Raw genomic sequence first — 19,308 nt, 5'->3', positions numbered from 1 at the left:
GTAGCACTGGGTGATCATGTGCTGTCCTACCCGTAGCACTGGGTGATCATGCGCTGTCCTACCCGTACCACTGAGTGATCATGCACTATCCTATCTAAAGCACTGGGTAATCATGCGTTGTCCTACCCGTAGCACTGGGTGATCATGTGCTGTCCTACCCGTAGCACTGGTTGATCATGTGCTGCCCTACCCGTAGCACTGGGTGATCATGCGCTATCCTTACCGAAGCACTGGGTGATCATGTGCTGTCCTATCCGTAGCGCTGGGTGATCATGTGTTGTCCTACCCGTAGCACTGGTTGATCATGTGCTGTCCTACCCGTAGCACTTGGTGATCATGCGCTATCCTTCCCGAAGCACTGGGTGATCATGTGCTGTCCTACCCGTAGCACTGGGTGATCACGTGCTGTTCTACCCGTAGCACTGGGTGATCATGCGCTATCCTTCCCGAAGCACTGGGTGATCATGTGCTGTCCTACCCGTAGCACTGGGTGATCATGTGCTGTCCTACCCGTAGCACTGGGTGATCATGCGCTATCCTTCCCGTACCACTGGGTGATCATGCGCTATCCTTCCCGAAGCACTGGGTGATCACGTGCTGTCCTACCCGTAGCACTGGGTGATCATGCACTGTCCTACCCGTAGCACTGGGACATCGTGCACTGTCCTACCTGTACCACTGGGTGATCACGTGCTGTCCTACCCGTAGCACTGGGTGATCATGCGCTATCCTTCCCGTACCACTGGGTGATCATGCGCTATCCTTCCCGAAGCACTGGGTGATCACGTGCTGTCCTACCCGTAGCACTGGGTGATCATGCACTGTCCTACCCGTAGCACTGGGACATCGTGCACTGTCCTACCTGTACCACTGGGTGATCACGTGCTGTCCTACCCGTAGCACTGGGTGATCATGCGCTATCCTTCCCGAAGCACTGGGTGATCATGTGCTGTCCTACCCGTAGCACTGGGTGATCATGCGCTATCCTTCCCGAAGCACTGGGTGATCACGTGCTGTCCTACCCGTAGCACTGGGTGATCATGCACTATCCTTCCCGAAGCACTTGGTGATCATGCACTGTCCTACCTGTACCACTGGGTGATCATGCGTTGTCCTACCCGTAGCACTGGGTGATCATGTGCTGTCCTACCAATAGCACTGGGTGATCATGTGCTGTCCTACCCGAAGCACTGGGTAATCATGCGCTGTCCTATCCGTAGCACTGGGTGATCATGCGCTGTCCTACTCGAAGCACTGGGTGATCATGCGCTTTCCTACCCGAAGCACTGGGTGATCATGTGCTGTCCTACCAATAGCACTGGGTGATCATGTGCTGTCCTACCCGAAGCACTGGGTAATCATGCGCTGTCCTATCCGTAGCGCTCGGTGATCATGCGCTGTCCTACCCGTAGCACTGGGTGATCATGCGCTTTCCTATCCGAAGCACCGGGTTGTTTTGTTTTTTAGTTTGATTTGTTTGTCGATTCAGGCCGCACTCAGCAATATTTAGACTAATTCCGAGGAACAATATTTCAGAGAACCCCAAAATGTATTCAGAAATTATATGCATAGAAATAACTGTGAAGAATTCAATCTTCATAGTAAAGCTAACATCTGGTCCTTGCCCCGTGTGCATTTATGTGGCAGAACATCTTCTGGGCATTCTGGATATTCAACGACGGATTGTATACTTAGTCATTCTTCTTGTAAGGTCTTCCCAAGCTGTTGCAAATTCTGGGAACGCTGATGTCGGCTGCGAACCCTTCGTCCCAGAACATACCAAAGGTGTTTAATGGGTGACATGTCTGGTGATTTGGCTGACCAGGACGATGTTGTGACACCTTGCTGCCTCAGACCTACTGCAGCACCAGCTCTGTGATGACGAACTTTAAGTTCTGACCTACGAGCTGGGCAAATGGGATGACCACTTAACGTGGTCATCACATCCGTCCTGCTGTCGTATGTGATGCCAGCCCAGACTATGATGCTGCTACCACCATACACATCGTGCTCTTGGACTGCTGCCGAGAAGTACCCCGCTCCACGCCGTCTCCAAACACGTTGTCTATCATCTGTAAAGCGTAAACAGAACCCGGATGCATCAGAAAACATGGTGTGTCTCCAATGCCGCTGTCCACGACCCCCAAACCGCAGTGACCACTGTTTTCTTAGGCGCCCGCGTGCCACAGTCAGACACATTTCTCTGAAACGACGTCTTGATTTCAGACCCGACGTTTCAAACAGTTGCGTATCGTTGACGTCACGGATCCCCACGGGGTAATCTATGTTAAAAAGTGCTCAGTTGAATTGAATTGATATCTCAACTTGAGTGCAAAGTCACAGTTTGACACACACAGCCCACCCCACACACACACACCTGTACGTTTACGGGACATTGTAATGTAATTTAGCTGTCTATTCGCAGCAAGGGGTCATGTCCCATTAGTCATACGCCCATTTGTCATACTCCCAATAGTTATACAGCAAAAGAGGAATTAGTTAAAACAACAATAGGCATATACCCTTTGGTCAAAATGGATTAGTCCACTAATTAGAAAGCTTGGGATTAGTTTAAATAAATACCTATGATGTTTTAGGAACAAGTACAGGATTCATCTCAAAAACTAATTTACTGTTCTTTACTGAGTTAAATCGAGTTTACTCAATTTAGTACATAAAAGTGTCTATGTTTTAGACTCTAGCATATCACTCTTGTTGTCATGGCAGGATTGATTGAAGTGGAATATGTTACTTCTAGGCGAGGTACACAGCAGGTACTGTTTCAAGGTCACCTTCACAACAAGAACTCTACAAAGGAACACTGTATCCACTGGAAGTGTGTCGTGAAAACTTGCCGTGTAAGAGTTACACCACTCCTGATAAACACGGCCCACAAGAACCTGACACTGTTAGATTTGTCAGTAACATGAGGAAGAGGGCCTGAGAAGAGATCACCCCGATGCCAACCTTGTACCAGGAAGCAGTTGCCCAACAATATGCTGAAGTAGTACCAAGAAGATCCTGGGGTCAGACGCTGGGTCAGAAGAGCATCATCCCTGGCTCTGTTACCGGAAGCTGACGTCCAAGATGCCTTGGTCGACGCCATGGACGATACGCCAGCACTAGACAACGCTCAGAGATTTAATGATTATATTGTAACAACTTGGGTTGGTGATGATGGCTAGATTCCCCATCCCTCTATGGAATCACCACCGAAACATTGGACCTCGCACGAACAATAATCTGGAAGGCTTCCACTACCGACTGAACAAGTCTCTGCCGCATCATCATCCAAACATTTATCGTTTTGTTGAACTGATCAAGCAGATTGAGAAGTCTGACTCTGCCAAGATGCGTCAAATTGACTTTGGTACTGCTCCCCAAGGCAGAAAGCGAGTATATCGCGAGAAGGAAAACCGACTCATCAGATTGTGGGACCAACTCCAAGTAGGCCAGAAAAACTGTGTTCAGTTTCTGGATGCTGCTGGTTATCTGTATCCAACTGACCACTAAATGTGAAACTGCAAACTCAAAATGTTAATATGTGATCCCGCGTTAATGATAATTTAACTTACAGTGATTACTTTATGTGATTATTTATGTATATATGTCATATAAGATTATAGGTCATTGATGATGATATGTGCTATGATGAATATATATGCTATGCTGAGGAGTATTAAAAGATTATTAAATGTTGTAATTTTGTGTTTCTGTGGATCATTCCACTTTAATTGTGGGTATTACAAAGGAAGTTGTTGGTGCAGTCAACCATACCATATGTTGTTTTAACCCGTATGACTAACGGGCCGTATGACTAATGGGAGGACACCGCAGCAAGGTAGATCATTTCATTGAATATACTATTCAACAGAAGTTAAGTACCACCTGAGTCTTTCATATCAATGTAGTTATTCTGACATAAACTGTTAATTTCAGCAACATAAAAGAATCGGGTGGCCCTTAACTTCTTTTGAGTAGTATACAAGTGAAATGAATTTTGACTGTATGACTGACGTCATCACGGTGTATACTTTGTTTGTTTACTTATTTGTGCAGTAGGGAAGCAAACAAGTAAACCTAACTCAAGAAGATATTCTGAATGTGTGGTTATCCTGAGCACGTGAAATAATAACAGACAGCGAATTCAAATTCATCTTTTAATATCAATATCAAAAAGGTAAAAAAGGTAATAAGCTCAAATAAATATATATAAATAAATCAACAACGGACATTGTACATAAAGCTTAACTCAACAAATATGTGTAAAATGGGGCATAAAAATGCAAAGTAAATAATGACTTCTGTGAAAGACCAGTAGGGGTGCATGACACAAATGGCAGCTTTTGATTTCTCTCGCGATCACATAAAATATCAATGAACCATCGCCTCTCAACATTTCCGTCACAAGATGGCTACATCTTCAACTTTCTCCCCGGCCGTGTGTCCTCAGTTAAGGCCTGACACATCGGTAAGCCGTCCTGTACGTGTCCTTCACAACTAAGGCGTATTTTAACCTGAAATTACAAAATAATAATTAGTTCATATCCAAACGAACATGTCAAAGAAATGATATTTTTTCATTTTAATTCTGTTATACCAGGCGACATATTGATGCATAAACAGTAAAAACGCATTACTTGAAGAACAGATGTAAGGAAAGGTAACTCTTTCTTGTTTTGGTCAGGGGAGACAACTCTTACCTAGTTTTGACACACGTTTTCCAGTGCCAGGGGCCACACTTGGCGACATACTCTTCCCGCACAACACGACGGTAGCTCCGTGTGTGTGGCACGGAGTGCTTCTCGTATTTGCATATTCTACAAATAGAAAAGTGGTGTCGTTCTGTAAGAAAGCGAAGGATAGATGAGAATAGGTTCAGCAGAGCAAGCAATAAGCAAAGACATACACAAGCAAGAATGGCGGAAAGCAGTTGAGAAAGTAACGTCTTGAAAAATGTAGAGTAAAAGCAGAGTCGATGAAGCGGACATAAAATCCCACTTTACTCTCTTAACAGGCGGGACATCAGCGAGTCGCATTTTTGTAGCAATGTGAAGAATCGAACTCAGATCTTCGGTGTGATGAGTGCGCTTTTTAAGTGCTTACACCAACACCCCTAATGTTCACGATTACACTGTGTGAATAAAGATATGTATTTTATGTGATTTGGAATGTAAACTTACCTAGTTTCACAGCGGCGGCCTTTGAAACCGGGTGGGCATTTACACTTGTTGTTCTTCCTGCACCGTCCTCCATTAAGACAGGCACTGCGACAACGTGCTGGGGAAAGAACAAAATCAGGTTAAAATTGTCGTAAATATCATATTTTTGTAATAACACTTAAATATTTGACACTTTAAAGTAAGTTTAGTTAATTTAATGTCAGGCAGCTTTATATGAAGACCCATGCTTACCTCTCTGACACCTTCGACCTGAGAACCCCGCTGGGCATGCACAACGATTAGGACCAGTACAAGTTCCGCCATTTTTGCATTTCTTGAAGCATTGAACTAGAACGAAAAAGGATTCAAATTAATAAAATATCATATAATTATAACAATTGGTATAATAAAATAATAAAAGGAAATTTACAAGTCAATCACGATAACAGAACTGTGATTAATTCAATCGAAGTGAGTGTTGGTTTTACGCCTTTTAATATTGTTCCAATCACGCCATCACACCCATCACACAATCGCTGTCGACACCAAGAATGGGCTCTTCGTATTTACATTAAAATATTAAGAAACTAAGGGTAGATATGTATTGTACTTACATAGTTGACACCGGTTGCCATAGTAACCTCCTCTACATCCGCACACATTGGGGGCGATGCATTTGCCGCTGTTTTGACACCTTGGTCGGCATTTGGCTGTAAAAGAACAATGAAAATATTTATTTAAGAACATAAAGTGTAATTAGAGAAAGATGTCGAAGTTCTTGTTTAAGAACGTGGAGTTATTCTGAAGAAACATTACGTGACTGTCTTTGACAAAACAACGTACCTTTCTGACAGTAGCGCCCTCTGTATCCACTCGGGCAGGAACAGCGGTTGGCAGCAACACACTTTCCGCCATTAAAACATCCACGCTTGCAGGTAGCTAGAATAAAGAAAAGAGTTTAGTTTGGTATGTTTTAGTTATGCAACAATACGATGCGTTACAAAGATTTTAACTTGTAATTGTTCTATATTGAAGTTAGCAGCAACTTATTGATATTAACTTACCAACTGAACAGTCTTTCCCCGTGTAGCCTTTCTTACAACGGCAGACATTATGCCGCACGCATTTCCCTCCATTGTGGCACTGCATAGGACAGTAGGCTGAAACAAGGGACATAACTCTTATTATAGTGAACAGACAAAAATATATTTTCGATTCGTTTTACATTACGGACAAGAGCAAATTTGCTTGTGTGTATATACAGATATTACTAAGTCTTGTGAGTTGACGAGTTTCTTCTGATTCGGTATTTTTTATTAAGAATCGGTACTTACGTTTGCACGTCGGCTGCAGGTAGCCGTATGGGCATGCGCACTTCCCCGGGGCAACGCAACGTCCGCCATTGGAGCATCCCTGTTCGCACTTGGCTGTGAAATATAACAAGGGTTATTATTATTTAGCTTAGCAAAAAGGTGCTGCTCTAGGAAATGAATGTTCTGTCTCGAATTTTAAGGAATTGAAAATGCAGTTTGGATTGGTAAGATAACCATTTTATGAAGTTTCGTTGTTCGAGTAAGTATACTTACGCATTTCACAGTTAGCACCAGTGTAACCAGCTGGGCATGCGCACATGTTTGGGCCGACGCAGATTCCGTTGTTTTCACAGCCTAACGGGCACGATGCTGAAATAAGAGAAGAAACAGCTTTAGTAATCATTTCTTCCAACAAACGGATAAATAATACATATGTAAACACGTACGTTATTTTTTTTTTTTTACGATAGGTTGTACATGTTTATGACATGGAGTAAATAACAAGTTCATTGTTCCTTTTAGTAAATTGATTAATATATTAAGAACATATGTATGTATGTATCTATATCTCTCTTATTCTCCCTTTAAATTGCACTGTACTACAACTTACGAGTTTCGCATCTCTTGCCATCATATCCCATCGGACAGTCACATGTTCCGTTGGCGTTACACTCTCCGCCATTTAAACAAGGAGTCTGACACTTCACTGAAAGAAAATAAGGACTAGATTAATACAATTGCATACTGTTTTCCATGCGCTGAATTATATGTTGCGTTGTGTTTCATTAAGTGACTTTTAATAACCGTGTCACCTTGACACTCCTGCAGGTAACACAGCCGTGTCTGCGTGTGAGGAGAGTCTTTGGCCACACATCGGTCCACAGCCACAATGTTGTTCCGGCAGAAAAGAGTCCTGGATTGTCGCCCTTGACCGCACGAGGCGCTGCAGTAGGACCACGAGGACCAATCAGAGCCATACACTGCAAGCCAAGAGGCCGTACAGTCAAACAGAGACAGAGCGAAACACAACAACGACCACGTGTTTATACTCCATACTAACATTACTACCAAGAACTAGCAAAGAACTACCCATTAAACTGTAAGACTACATGTGACCAGACGCTTAATACACACAGTCATAACCACATGAGGCCTTACAGTCACTTGCTAACTCGATTAACAGACGGTTAAAATACACTTTATCAATCGCGGGATTTTGGTGTATTTGACTTACCAGTGGGTTTCGTTGTTACATTGTTGAGGTCAGTCTGTGTGGGCTTACTGGTGACGGGTTTGTTGTCATCCTTGACAGGCATATCCTAAAGAAGATAAAAAACATCAATGCCAATCAGTTGTCTAAGATTATTATTTAGGCGTCCTTAGACTATAATTGATAGTGACTTAAGCGGTATGTATTATTGTTATCAACCTGTGGATGTTAATGAGGTACCTACCGTGACGTCACTCTGTACGTGGCACTGGAGCTCGGCGAAACTGGGGTCTTCAGCCAGAACAATTTGTTCAATGCTACCCTGTTACAGAAAAGAATGGTTAATTTAAAGTAACTTTTATAAAGCTTATATTCTTTAATCATATATGATTACATTCGTGAAACATCATTGTTGATGTTGATATGTTATCCTAATCGTTTAAAGAATGCAATCCTTACCCTGAAAGGTTGGCCATTCCTGGCGAAATAAGGTCCAATGGCGATCATAAGGTTTTTCCCAAGAGTTGAACTCTTCCTTCGGATAAGGGTCTTGCTCATGACGGTGTCGCAGTCGTAAAACAAGGTCACAATGTCGTCTTTGACGCTGAACGCCAGCTGGTGCCATTGCCCATCAGTCACAGCGACATCAAAATCAAGGGAGACAACCCTTCCATCATGATATTCCAAATACTCAAATTTAGCATTTGTGCCAAAATGGAGTCCAATCCTCTGTCTTCCTCTGATATCGTTAACTGTAAGAAGGTAACCTTCGTAGCCAGGATTTAGTTTAAAGGTCAAGGCCACACTGAAATCTCGTGGAAACGAGACTTCGTATAAAGATGCAACAGGGAGGAAAAGCTTGGCGTGAGGGGTGACTTGATATGCGTGTGTCCTGTTGGGGTTCTTATAGACGCCGAAAGGCATTTTCGGCATTCCTAGTTTGGTCACAAGGTCTGTAATTTCATTACACGAGTATGTATTGCACTTCCGCGTCTCAGTAGATGCACCCGTGCAGTCTGTTATGTTTTCTCTCGAGCATGTACGATGTCGCATCTGAACACCACCATCACAGGGGGCGCTGCAACCGTTCCATTTGGACCACGTGTGCCAACCTAAAATGACGAAACATAATGATTAATTTATATTTGAATACACAACACTAATTAACGATACAACTGTGTAGTGTTCAAATGATGAATGTAAGCAATAATCACCAGTTTTTCCTTCACAAATTATAATCCACCAAAGATATAAAAGAACACGCGGGTAAAATGGAGCTGCTGTAGAAGCAGGTGAATTAACAACAATCCTCAGTCATAAATCTGTCTTTTAATAGATATTTAATAGAAGTAGTCATTTTTTAGTCATTTATTATTACGCATCATGTGATTCGTCTTAGATCAAGGGATGGAGCTGTGTGATCTTCTTGAAGTTGTGTATCTCCGCGTTCCTATGATCAAGTCTCGCTCCCACAGCTGCCACACCCGACTGATGCCTATTGTAGGCGTGAATTCATCGTCAGCTTTATATGTGTCGGTGTAATTAAGTGTAAACTCTCTATAATCTGTACCGACTGAGGTACATTCGGCACATGAGATGGGGACACTATCAGGTCGGGTTTCCACTCAACAAGATTGGTGTCATTTTCCTTTTCAGTGACATTTAATGTGGTATCGCTCGGTTCAAGCGTTAACCCTCATACCTTTGTAGCCTGGGTGATGTAAATTCATGAAGTTATTAAATAGTAATCACATTATATATTATAGTATTCAGAATACCGTTTGTAGATGACATTTTTCATGGTTGGTGCATGTAATATTAATGTAATATTATACTTGGATAATGTAAATTTTTGGTTTTTTTATTACAAGTTTCCCGTGATTTCTTTTAAAGATATGACGCAAAATGATTGCAATATGAGCGTGGGTGAAATGGAAACTTGAAGGGTTAACATAGCCTATATTATAGTAACATTTATATCCACTGATAAATTCATCGTCAGCCTCCCGAATTTCATTTCATAAATGGGATCCGCTTATTCTTTCACTGTCGTCTACTTAGGTAGAAAAAGAGTCACAGCCGAGTGAAAGCTAGCCTCAGAGAGCCCTAGGCAAGGCTTTGAAACTTTGCTGCAGAGGAAAGCACCACACAGAAATAATAAATGACGCGAAATTACGTGGAGCCGTTCTCAATGCCCAAACTCACGGTGGTCTAGTGGGCATGTTTTCATAATCGACCTAGCACTATGGACGATGATGTAAGGATAATTTACTGTGGTAGATGAGAGGGAGGGGGAGGGAGGGGTGCATGCTCGGCAACAAGTCCATCTTTGTTTTGTTTGCCACAATAATCTATGCCCTGACAATCTCTTTGAACGAAGCCTCGCGTCATGAAACGGGTTGGGCAAAAAACATCTTTTCATTCTCCAAATTCTGACAATTTGTTCTTAAAGAACGAATTACACTTTAGAGAAAAGTAAGGGGTTTAGCGTTACCATTATCACCACCAAAGAAATTCGTTTTTTAGAGACTTCAACAGATGCGCAAGCTTATTATGATCAATCAAAACATCATATTGTTTGGAGAATGCACAATTTAAGACGTGACAGGATAAGGTTTCAAATTTTACTGTCACAATTAAAAGATAAAATCGTAATAAATTGTTATTAACTGACAAAGTCTGGTAAAGATAGCATCAAAGTTCATGAGGTTCGTCCACAGCGCTTCATCACATATAGACTGCAATACAATGTGTGGTCTGCTGATAGGACACTGCAGGGAATAGCGTACGGGTGGATGTGTACGAAACGTGTTGCTTTCAATCGGGTGGTTGGTCTACACGGATCATACAAAGCAAACCCAATAAATGCAGTGTCTTTCAAGGCAAATAATCAGCTATCAAATTTCTCTGTTTCGCTAAACCAACGCGTCTTTCTTGTAGAAAGCCAGAGCGCAGCGGGACGGGGCTGGACAAACCATGCCTTAACCAACGCTGTGTCCACAAGCCCACTACCCGGAGTCCTACCCGGCTGAAACTGTCTAGTCTAAGTTTGTTACTGCCGGTGTTTCGCTCAATAGGCTTTCAAGGAGGGTTTTATTATGTTATTTGTTTGTGGTCGGTGTATTGAGAGGATAAGGGGGACATTATTTGCTCTGGTGAAAGTCGTTCCTTCTCCCCACCCCTTGCTACAAGTAACAACATATCAATGCCGAATGTCAAGAGCTGGCTGTACAACGTAACACACGAACGCTAGCTAATTTAATGTTGAACATACAAATCGAACATGTTGTTGCTGAATCTATATATTCCGCTAGGAAGCATCTTCAAATGTGAAATTGAGTTAAAATGGTTGACTAGTTGACAGGCCAAATAGTCAGTCTCTGGAACTATTTCCTAAAAGTGGAATTACAACGCCGGTTTCTCTGTGTCGTTAAGTAGGTAATGGGCTCAATTTCCACTTCTTTCCCTTTCGTTATTATTACAACAAAGTGTTCTTTTGCAGATCGATATAATTTCCAATAATTAATGCCAATCACATTACATACAATGCTTGTTGAAAGGGTGCCATCAGTCGCGTCGGGGGGTCCTTTTCGTTGGCACTTAACTTTGAAACAAATCATGGGCTCCCTAGCGCATATAGTTTATTCCAAACAGCTGATATCATTTTCTGCAATAATTTCAAAATGCATTCAAGCGGAAAACAGATCTGTCATGCATGAACGTTTTAATCCAATTTCTCTGGCAAGTTCGTGTCAACTCTACCCGAGCTTCGAGTTTAAAATTGAATTAGTTTGGAGGAAAATATCGTCACTCGTCAAATGTCGTAATCAAAAAACGGTGTAAAAATCTCCCACAGGGAACAAAATTAAACCTCGACTCCTGTGCGTGTGATTTCAACTGTTATTTCGGCTACAGATACAATAAAAACATACTCAACAAAGAAGACAAGGCTCTTGAAAAAAAACTATCAAGGATGGATCTTAAAGCTTTGTCTGGGGTTCTCCTGGATAGTAGTGTCCGCAGGCAGGCGTTTACACATCGTGTATAATTTACAACCATATTAATGGCCTAGGTTATTGTAACTTGACTGTTTAATTCGTTGTAAATTCGAGAATTCTATAAACCTAGTTTTTTTAGGCCATGTTAGCCTGGCATCCTAAAGCAATCTACAATAGGCTGATCATACACTCTACATAATACCATGAAACATATCAAGCGCAGACAAAATATGCATGCATATGTAATTTCTGTCCCAGCTTTTCAAGTAAAATTTTAATCTAAGATGGCCCACACAATAACAGTCAGTCACTGCCACGCTCCAAAGATGATCTACTATAGAACCGTTCGCGTACACTCACGTTAGGAATTTCAGTAATAATGGACCCCAGCGGGAAGGGAACTTTAGAAACGAGAGGAATTGTTCTCGAACTAATTCCTGGGTTAGCCGCGAAGCCAGAAAAAGCCCCCGTCGGTTGACGTCCCTTCAAGGTCGGTTAAAGGTCATGGCGTCAACGGACCGCGCCCGTCTCGCGTTTGTACCTAGGCAATCGACAAAGCCCCAGAACAATAAGATATGTTTCATGACTAAATCTGGTTATGCTTTAAGTATTAGGGAATCGAGTAACTGTAAAGGACAACATAATGAAGCAATAACTGTCAGGTTTAGTACACGATCGTTTAAGGAACAAATACTATCTTATTTAGATTTGAACCCACCAACAACCTTCTAAAACAGACGAAATACCAATTGGAAAGTGTATAACTAAAATGTATATATGTTTACATAAATAAACTTATAAAACAATATAAATTTAAATTTAACATGAAAATTGTTGTCATACGTTAGGTAACCAAGGTGATTAATAAACGCCGAAATATGACGTGTTAATGTATTTTACTCATTCTCTACCTTCTTATGTTTCCGCTCAGCTGAAACTCGATGTCAAGACCATGCTAGTTAACATACTCAAGGGTTTTTCTCACCCATCTAATCGCCACTTTAAATTTGTTTTGTGCTGTGCTGAGTACATTACAAACACAACGCGGGTATGTTAACGAGTCCTCCACATGTGACTTGCCATATGAGCAAGTGAGAAGGACGAGTTAATCTCCGCTTTAAACGACATGTGATAAACTACAAGATCAAGTACACCTGAGAGTAAACAAGTAGCACAGTTTCACTACATGTTGTTATCAATGACAAGTGAGCTCGTTATCAATGACAAGTAAGCTTGTTATCAATGACAAACGGAACGAAACAAATCACAGTCGTGACAGTCATCATTCATTTAAATACGTTTGAGTTAAATACGTTTTTTTTATTCAGCTATGTAATTATAATAAACATGAATATACTGTTTTAAAAAGTTGTCATGTGTTCAATAAATCTTTTAATTATTACTAAACTAAAAAATAACCAGATAGAATTGAACAATATCAATTAGAAATAATGTGTGGGAGTTTATACTCAACGTTGAATGGCTCTAAGTCGACGGGGTAGGGCAGACATGGTAGAAGGCAGATCAGGGCGACATATCGTTAATAATTGTTTCTAACAGTCTGTTTTATTTCCCATTGGAGTGTAAATCCCCCGCAATTATTTCCCAGGCGTTAGTTGTTTGATCCATGTCTCCTAAACTCGGCATTTGACCACTGGTCGCCGGAATGTCCGTGGTGAAATTGACCATAAGGTAACCCTCCATGTAAGGCACTGACTGGGGGCTCAGTGTCCTGTATAATTACTTCTATCACACACGCTTCACTATAACGAACAGGTGCCCTAATGAAAATAGAAGCTAGGGTGTAGGCGGACATTTTGTTAATTTTCTTCGATTTTTCTACACGAGCCAGAGCTATGTATAACCCGAGTCTTATCCATTTACATTTAAAGTCTATTAAACTTTTTTTCCTGCAATAAAAGAACAACATATCACGACGCCTACCGACTTCAGTCGCCCCGCCGGCCATAAAGCACATAGTGTCGGTGTTAAATTCACACCGCCGAGGTTTTTATCAGAAGGAGAGTTTGTTTTTGATTAATGGCAAGGTAGGCATACGACCTAAGACTTTAAATCAACTTTATAAGTACTTAGCAAGTTCATAGCCATCTCGAATTGTTTAAAAAGTATTTAGGTATTCGGCATTTGTGACATTAATCTTCAAGCGAGGCGGATAAAGTTTCGACGTTGTCCGTATGAACACCTATTATGCGAAGTCGGTCGGGCTCCTTTAGATGCGGGCTAAGTAATAATATTGGGATTTTAAATATCACTTATAACCACTAAAATGAAATTAATTTTAAAAAGAATTTCAATAAATCGGATTTTTCACAAATTGTTCGGTGATAATATAAATAAGCTGGTGAGACAATGTTGATATTTGGTGGATTTATTAAATTAATTTTGGTACTTTTATGTTAGAATGAATTCTATGTATTCTGTCATTTTGCATTAAATCGTATAATGGCATGGTATCAATATCCTTGGCCAAACTGTAAACTAAAACGCTTGAGAAAAAGGCACGACGAGTATTAACCTTGAAGTGAACCAAAATTAATTTGATCTATTTAATACGACCATTACTATGTCCTAACACGCAGTCTGGATAATTGATATTTCTTGTGATCTCACTCCGCTGCTCTCAATGTCCTACAGATATGGAAATAAATTCAAACTGTTCGATTGCAGTCATAGAAGTTCACAGCATATAAATTAATTGTGAAATACGTTTTAATCACCATTGGTAATAATTAATAAAAGATTTATTAAAGTAGTACATAATTGAATAGTCTAAATCGGATTTTTAGAAAGTGAGTTTGATATATTTCCTGGTTCTATGAGAGAGATTTAATTTTAAAGTGTTCTTATCTCAGGTAAATCATGCTATTGAAATCTATCCCCCGTTAAACCACTTACCTGTGGGCAAGTGAGAAAAGGGTAAGAGAATCGTATAGAAAGCTACTATCGCTGGCAGGCTCGCTGACAGTGTTGATCTGTCGAGATAGATCACTATCGGCCGCCACAGGGGACGTGATATCTCTATACGCTCTAGATCAAGATTAATAATATTGCGCTATTTCCACTTAATCGTCTCCCGTAGTTTCCTGCGGTATACAATATAGTAAGATTTATGATCATGTTGGTTTTTTAACGTGAATTAATTTGACATTTGTAACACTTAAAGTTCTATATTGAATTATCCCTTCAATCAACTGTTCTTTTCTTTAAAAAATACCCGTGTCGCCAAAACTGTGTCGTGATGTAAAAAATCAGATCATTACATAGACAGTTGTTATTACAGTCATTTGACAAAAACGTTACCGTCGCCTTTTAGATTAAGGGATTACCTTAATCTTTTTGATTTGTAGTACTAAGTAATTAAATTACACTCAGCGTGGTTGACATTTATAATTGCAATCCTTCTAAGTTAACATATTTAAATAAGAACAAATTTAATTTAAAATTTATTTGTTAAATAATATAATTTATGAACTTATTGATATTAGACAAATTATAAAAAAATTGTTTCCTAAAGACATTTTTTAATATTGTGTTATAGAATAGATATAAGAATAAATATTATGAAGGTTTTTACCTAAATAATCCAAGATTTGTTGTTCATTTGCAGAAGTAAACTCTGCTACAGCTCCAAAGATGTCGTCGTATTTGGCTGACAGGCGGCCGTTGTACATGGTGAGGAACATGATGTGGGTGTCTCCAGGAACGACGTCAGCGTAACACATTGACCTGTCTCCGAAGTTGCTGATGTTGTAGATCTTCCTGCTCCTCTCTACGGATGAAACATCATCCACAAACTCGGCACCTTTGTACACTTCCAGCACCTGTACCTCAGCTGTGTAAGTTTCAGAATCGGATCTCACGTCTTTAAACGCTCGTACCACATTGGCAGAAACCACTATCTCCGCATAAGTTGCTCGTTCGTAAACAGTGAGCGGTGTCCATCCATTCAGCAACAATATGCATGAATGGGACTTGTGTAAAAGGTGAATAAATATATAAAATAGCATCACACATCGGATCTCTTTGCAGGCGAACATGATGGTGGTGATGAGAATCTTTTGTCGAACACAAACTACTATTTCTAGTACTATCCACAAGATTGTGCATATATCCGGCGAAGAAGGACGTTATAAGCAAGTAATGAATGAGAGGGTTATTTTACTGGTAGTTTGTACGTATCCGACTCCCTCAACCTCTCGTTACACTGTACTGACAAAACACCGAGTTAGTCCCTCTTATATGAAATGAGACGTGGCTGTTCCGTTGTCCTCCCCCGATAACCTGAGTCGATTTTTGTAGGATCAGCCAAGCAAAACTCTGAAAACGCTATGTGCTTAGAAAAACACAGTCTGTCTCGAGACGGGACCCCAGACAGCTTGGTAATCCCCCTGACGTCATTATCATTAATTCAAGGTCTGATTAAGGCTTTTAATGAGCATGCGACAATTTTGTTTTATTCCAAAACTAATTTGCATAATTTCAACGGTTGTAAAGAATGTATGTACCAAATTCAGATTTATTAAATAAATTATCTCCAAAACATAGTACAAAACTGTATAATATAATCTGTCAGTGTCCGATATACCCAACTTATCAATGTTATATATAAATATATTATTTAATTCACATCTCTTAGGGATGAAATATCAGGCTATGTTTATGGTTACAAAGTGAATTGAATCAGAGCGTCACAATAGACGCTCCCGGCGGCATCATGCATACCAAGCACCTATTTCCTTAAGTCCATTTATAGCTTTGCAATATATAAGACATATATAAGCGTGTTTCATTAAGTGACTCAGGAGTCTAAGATACGCATGAGAGCCACGGTTTTATTGATGCAATTTAGATAGGTTTGTTAGTTCATTGATACTTCTGCCTTGTACTCACGCAGGCGGATGCACTGATCTGGGACGCTTGTATGTCGTTATAATTGTGTATTCTCACCGTCACTACAAATGTTTAAAATATTTTTCTAGTCGAGCACGCACAACAACCCTTTGAGCCGGGCTGTCATGTAAGACTTGAAACTTCGTTATGTTTTCAATTTTTATCAATGCTTTTTTAGAGCTTAGGTTAATGTGTTTCAGGTGCAGACTATTCACCTTACGTAGATATTCACATTCGTTACCAACTATTCACATTTGGTACCAGATATTCATCATCGTTTTTGCCACGTTATGCGTTCAAGAAGCGTGGCAAAAAAGTAAGGGATCAAGAAATATTTAGGGGATATTTTTGTAGTGAACACTAAGCAAACGATTTCATTAAAAAAAATACTTTTTTGTTCAGTATATATAAAAATCCGATGATCCATAGAATATTATCCTTATTCACTAGCTTTACAACTCTCTATCAATGAAAATTCATTTTTACATTTATTTTATTAAAAAATGTTTTATAACTTCCCCTCCTTACAAACAATCGCCCTAAATCCTATGAATTTATAGAAGGTTTAGATCATATAGTTTAACATTACAATGGCCCCGTCCTCAGCCATAATCAGTGTAAAGACCATAGCAATTTGACTTGGAGAGCTTCGAGGCAAAGTAGTACTTAAGGACAGTTTAGCCTGTAGGGTGTCGGGTGTCGAGATTGTGTCTGATAACCCCCTAGAAGGCCCCGGGACTGACAGGTTGTCGGGGTGGCGGGCCGTGTGCAGTGATTGATAGCAAGTGACACCACTTTTCCGCTGCCGTGATTCTATTCGTCAAACTCTATCGTCTTTCTTCGGGGGTGGCGTTGGCTGAAACGAGCGGCAACCGGAATTCTTCCTGAGAATCCAAAATGTTATTTCAATTTTGAAATACTTTCACCGTGTATTATCGGCGGACATCCGCAGTGTATTTATTTCCTGGTTGTTAAGAAAACTGGGGTGTTATTTGTGAAGTTCTTTTTCTGAAAAGTAATTGGTAATCAAATCAAGGCCTAACGGTTGTAGCACCCTGCACAAAGGATACAAACGTCTGTTCGACATGTAATAAGGCGTATTGCACACCATTATCAAGACCCAAGAAAGCTCCATTCCACCTGTTTTCCTTCATTTAAATAAACTGCTAGGCAAAGAAAAGTATGCAGCCATGTTTGATTGTGTCTAAAAATGAAACAAACAAGAAATGGCCATTCGACGGTGATTTATGGGTAAACGGGTATCAGTTGTGTTTTGGACAAGTTTGCAGTGATTTCAGCTTGTAACGCTTTGATAGCGTTTGTAATGTTTGGTCAAATCCAGTTTACAAGTGTACAATTGTGTAGCCCAGCACTTTAGCATATGCTGCACCTGTCGTAAAAATGTCCACCCAAAATTCAAAACAACTGCAAACGTTATGGCATAATATCATTGTACGAATGTTTAAGTTCGTTGCATATGTTTTCTCGCTGATACATATACGCAGATGCAATAGCTACATCTGGGAACCAAACTAAATGTTCATTAATCATCTGCAATAGAGCCTGTCAAAAGACTGCGATGCTTACAATTTTGGTGAAAAACAGATGTTCATTTTGAAAGTTATCCTTGCCCATATCCCACGACACCAGGACGTGTATACATGTTCTAGGACCTTTGCAGGTCAACGAGTCAGAACAAGATTGGCGTGTATGGTGTCCTGGGCATTCCCGCCACTAGCCATTTATTGTTTTAAATCTGTATTTGAAATCAATCGCAGATCAAACCTATAAACTATCATGCACATTCATAACAAACGATAGCTCAGCTGCTTCTGTAATCCTCCCTTCCTTTAGGGTCTGTTCGAATTCCTTAGTGACAAGTATATTCTTAGTTAACGACAAAAAACATTAACAACACGATTGACCGATAGAGTAATTGTGTTGCTCTCCCAAGACGAAAACTCATAAAACATAAACCCAACTTGGTACTGTAAGCCTTTAAATGGCACTTCTTACACACGGATAATCTAGCACATATGTACCCTTTAAGTGACCATCCGCCTATATCCAGATGGCCATTCCTATGGCCACCTTACACCAGAAGATAACGCCAGGCACCTCTCAATCTCGCCTACCTGTTATTTACCTGAACAAAACTCTTTCATCTTGCCGACAATTCGCTTACCTGTTGAAATCGTCACTTGACTGAAGTAGATTTTTAGTTCGACCATGCATTGGCTTATAGTAAGGCATCGTGTCAGCGATGATAATTGCGAGGAATGTTGGTGTAAGCGGGTACCGGAGCTAATACCCTAACAGCAAGGTAAATTGACCAGAAAAACGTCGTGAATATTTGCGTCAGGGTGAATTAACATGTGTCACTCCAAGATACGTTGGTGTATGATCGGGGAGATAGTATTGTGTAAATATAGGTCTCTGACCTACTTGTTCACATTTTTTACCGATCCATAATTCAAATTCATCTTAAGTGTGAAGGGGTACAATGTGGCCACATAGACTTTTCAAATAACACATTGTACAGGGTTATCTGATGTCGAGGCGGACGTGACGGCTCGGGAACAGTGTTGGGCTTGTCTGATGCCCGTGCTAGTGGTGTGTCGAGCCACACAACACATACATACAAGGTACTTATGGACGGTTCGGATATATAGCATTGATTTATGCGACTCTTGTTTGTTTGTTGTTTAACGCCG

The 19,308-nt window shown here is 40.6% G+C and overlaps 2 protein-coding genes across 4 annotated transcripts; one reads left to right on the top strand and one right to left on the bottom strand.

The window, feature by feature from the left end:
* Window positions 1-3,177: 3,177 nt before the first annotated feature.
* LOC125372260 lies at window positions 3,178-3,513 on the top strand. Its single transcript, XM_048381561.1, has one exon. It carries the CDS (start codon window positions 3,178-3,180, stop codon window positions 3,511-3,513), a length of 336 nt encoding a protein of 111 aa, XP_048237518.1.
* Window positions 3,514-4,194: 681 nt separating this feature from the next.
* Window positions 4,195-15,985, bottom strand: LOC124134677 (protein crumbs-like). 3 transcript variants are annotated; one of them, XM_046499628.2, is made up of 15 exons: window positions 15,279-15,982; window positions 8,145-8,797; window positions 7,930-8,007; window positions 7,710-7,794; window positions 7,288-7,455; window positions 7,086-7,181; window positions 6,749-6,844; window positions 6,497-6,589; window positions 6,227-6,322; window positions 6,006-6,101; window positions 5,777-5,872; window positions 5,415-5,510; window positions 5,184-5,280; window positions 4,704-4,820; window positions 4,195-4,517 (listed from the first exon to the last, which is right to left on the bottom strand). In XM_046499628.2, exons 1-15 carry the CDS (start codon window positions 15,739-15,741, stop codon window positions 4,454-4,456), a joined length of 2,394 nt encoding a protein of 797 aa, XP_046355584.1. In that variant the 5' UTR covers window positions 15,742-15,982; the 3' UTR covers window positions 4,195-4,453. The 3 variants fall into 3 exon arrangements, 2 of the variants coding, with proteins under 2 accessions (XP_046355584.1, XP_046355585.1); XR_006861135.2 differs by having other exon boundaries at window positions 4,487-4,517; window positions 4,704-4,845; window positions 15,279-15,985; XM_046499629.2 differs by lacking the exon at window positions 7,288-7,455 and having other exon boundaries at window positions 15,279-15,984.
* Window positions 15,986-19,308: the final 3,323 nt, after the last annotated feature.

Source organism: Haliotis rufescens, unplaced genomic scaffold (assembly GCF_023055435.1).
Source record: "Haliotis rufescens isolate VD_foot unplaced genomic scaffold, xgHalRufe1.0.p SCAF_4, whole genome shotgun sequence".
NCBI lineage: Eukaryota > Metazoa > Mollusca > Gastropoda > Lepetellida > Haliotidae > Haliotis > Haliotis rufescens.
This window is presented reverse-complemented; position numbering and strand designations above follow the sequence as displayed.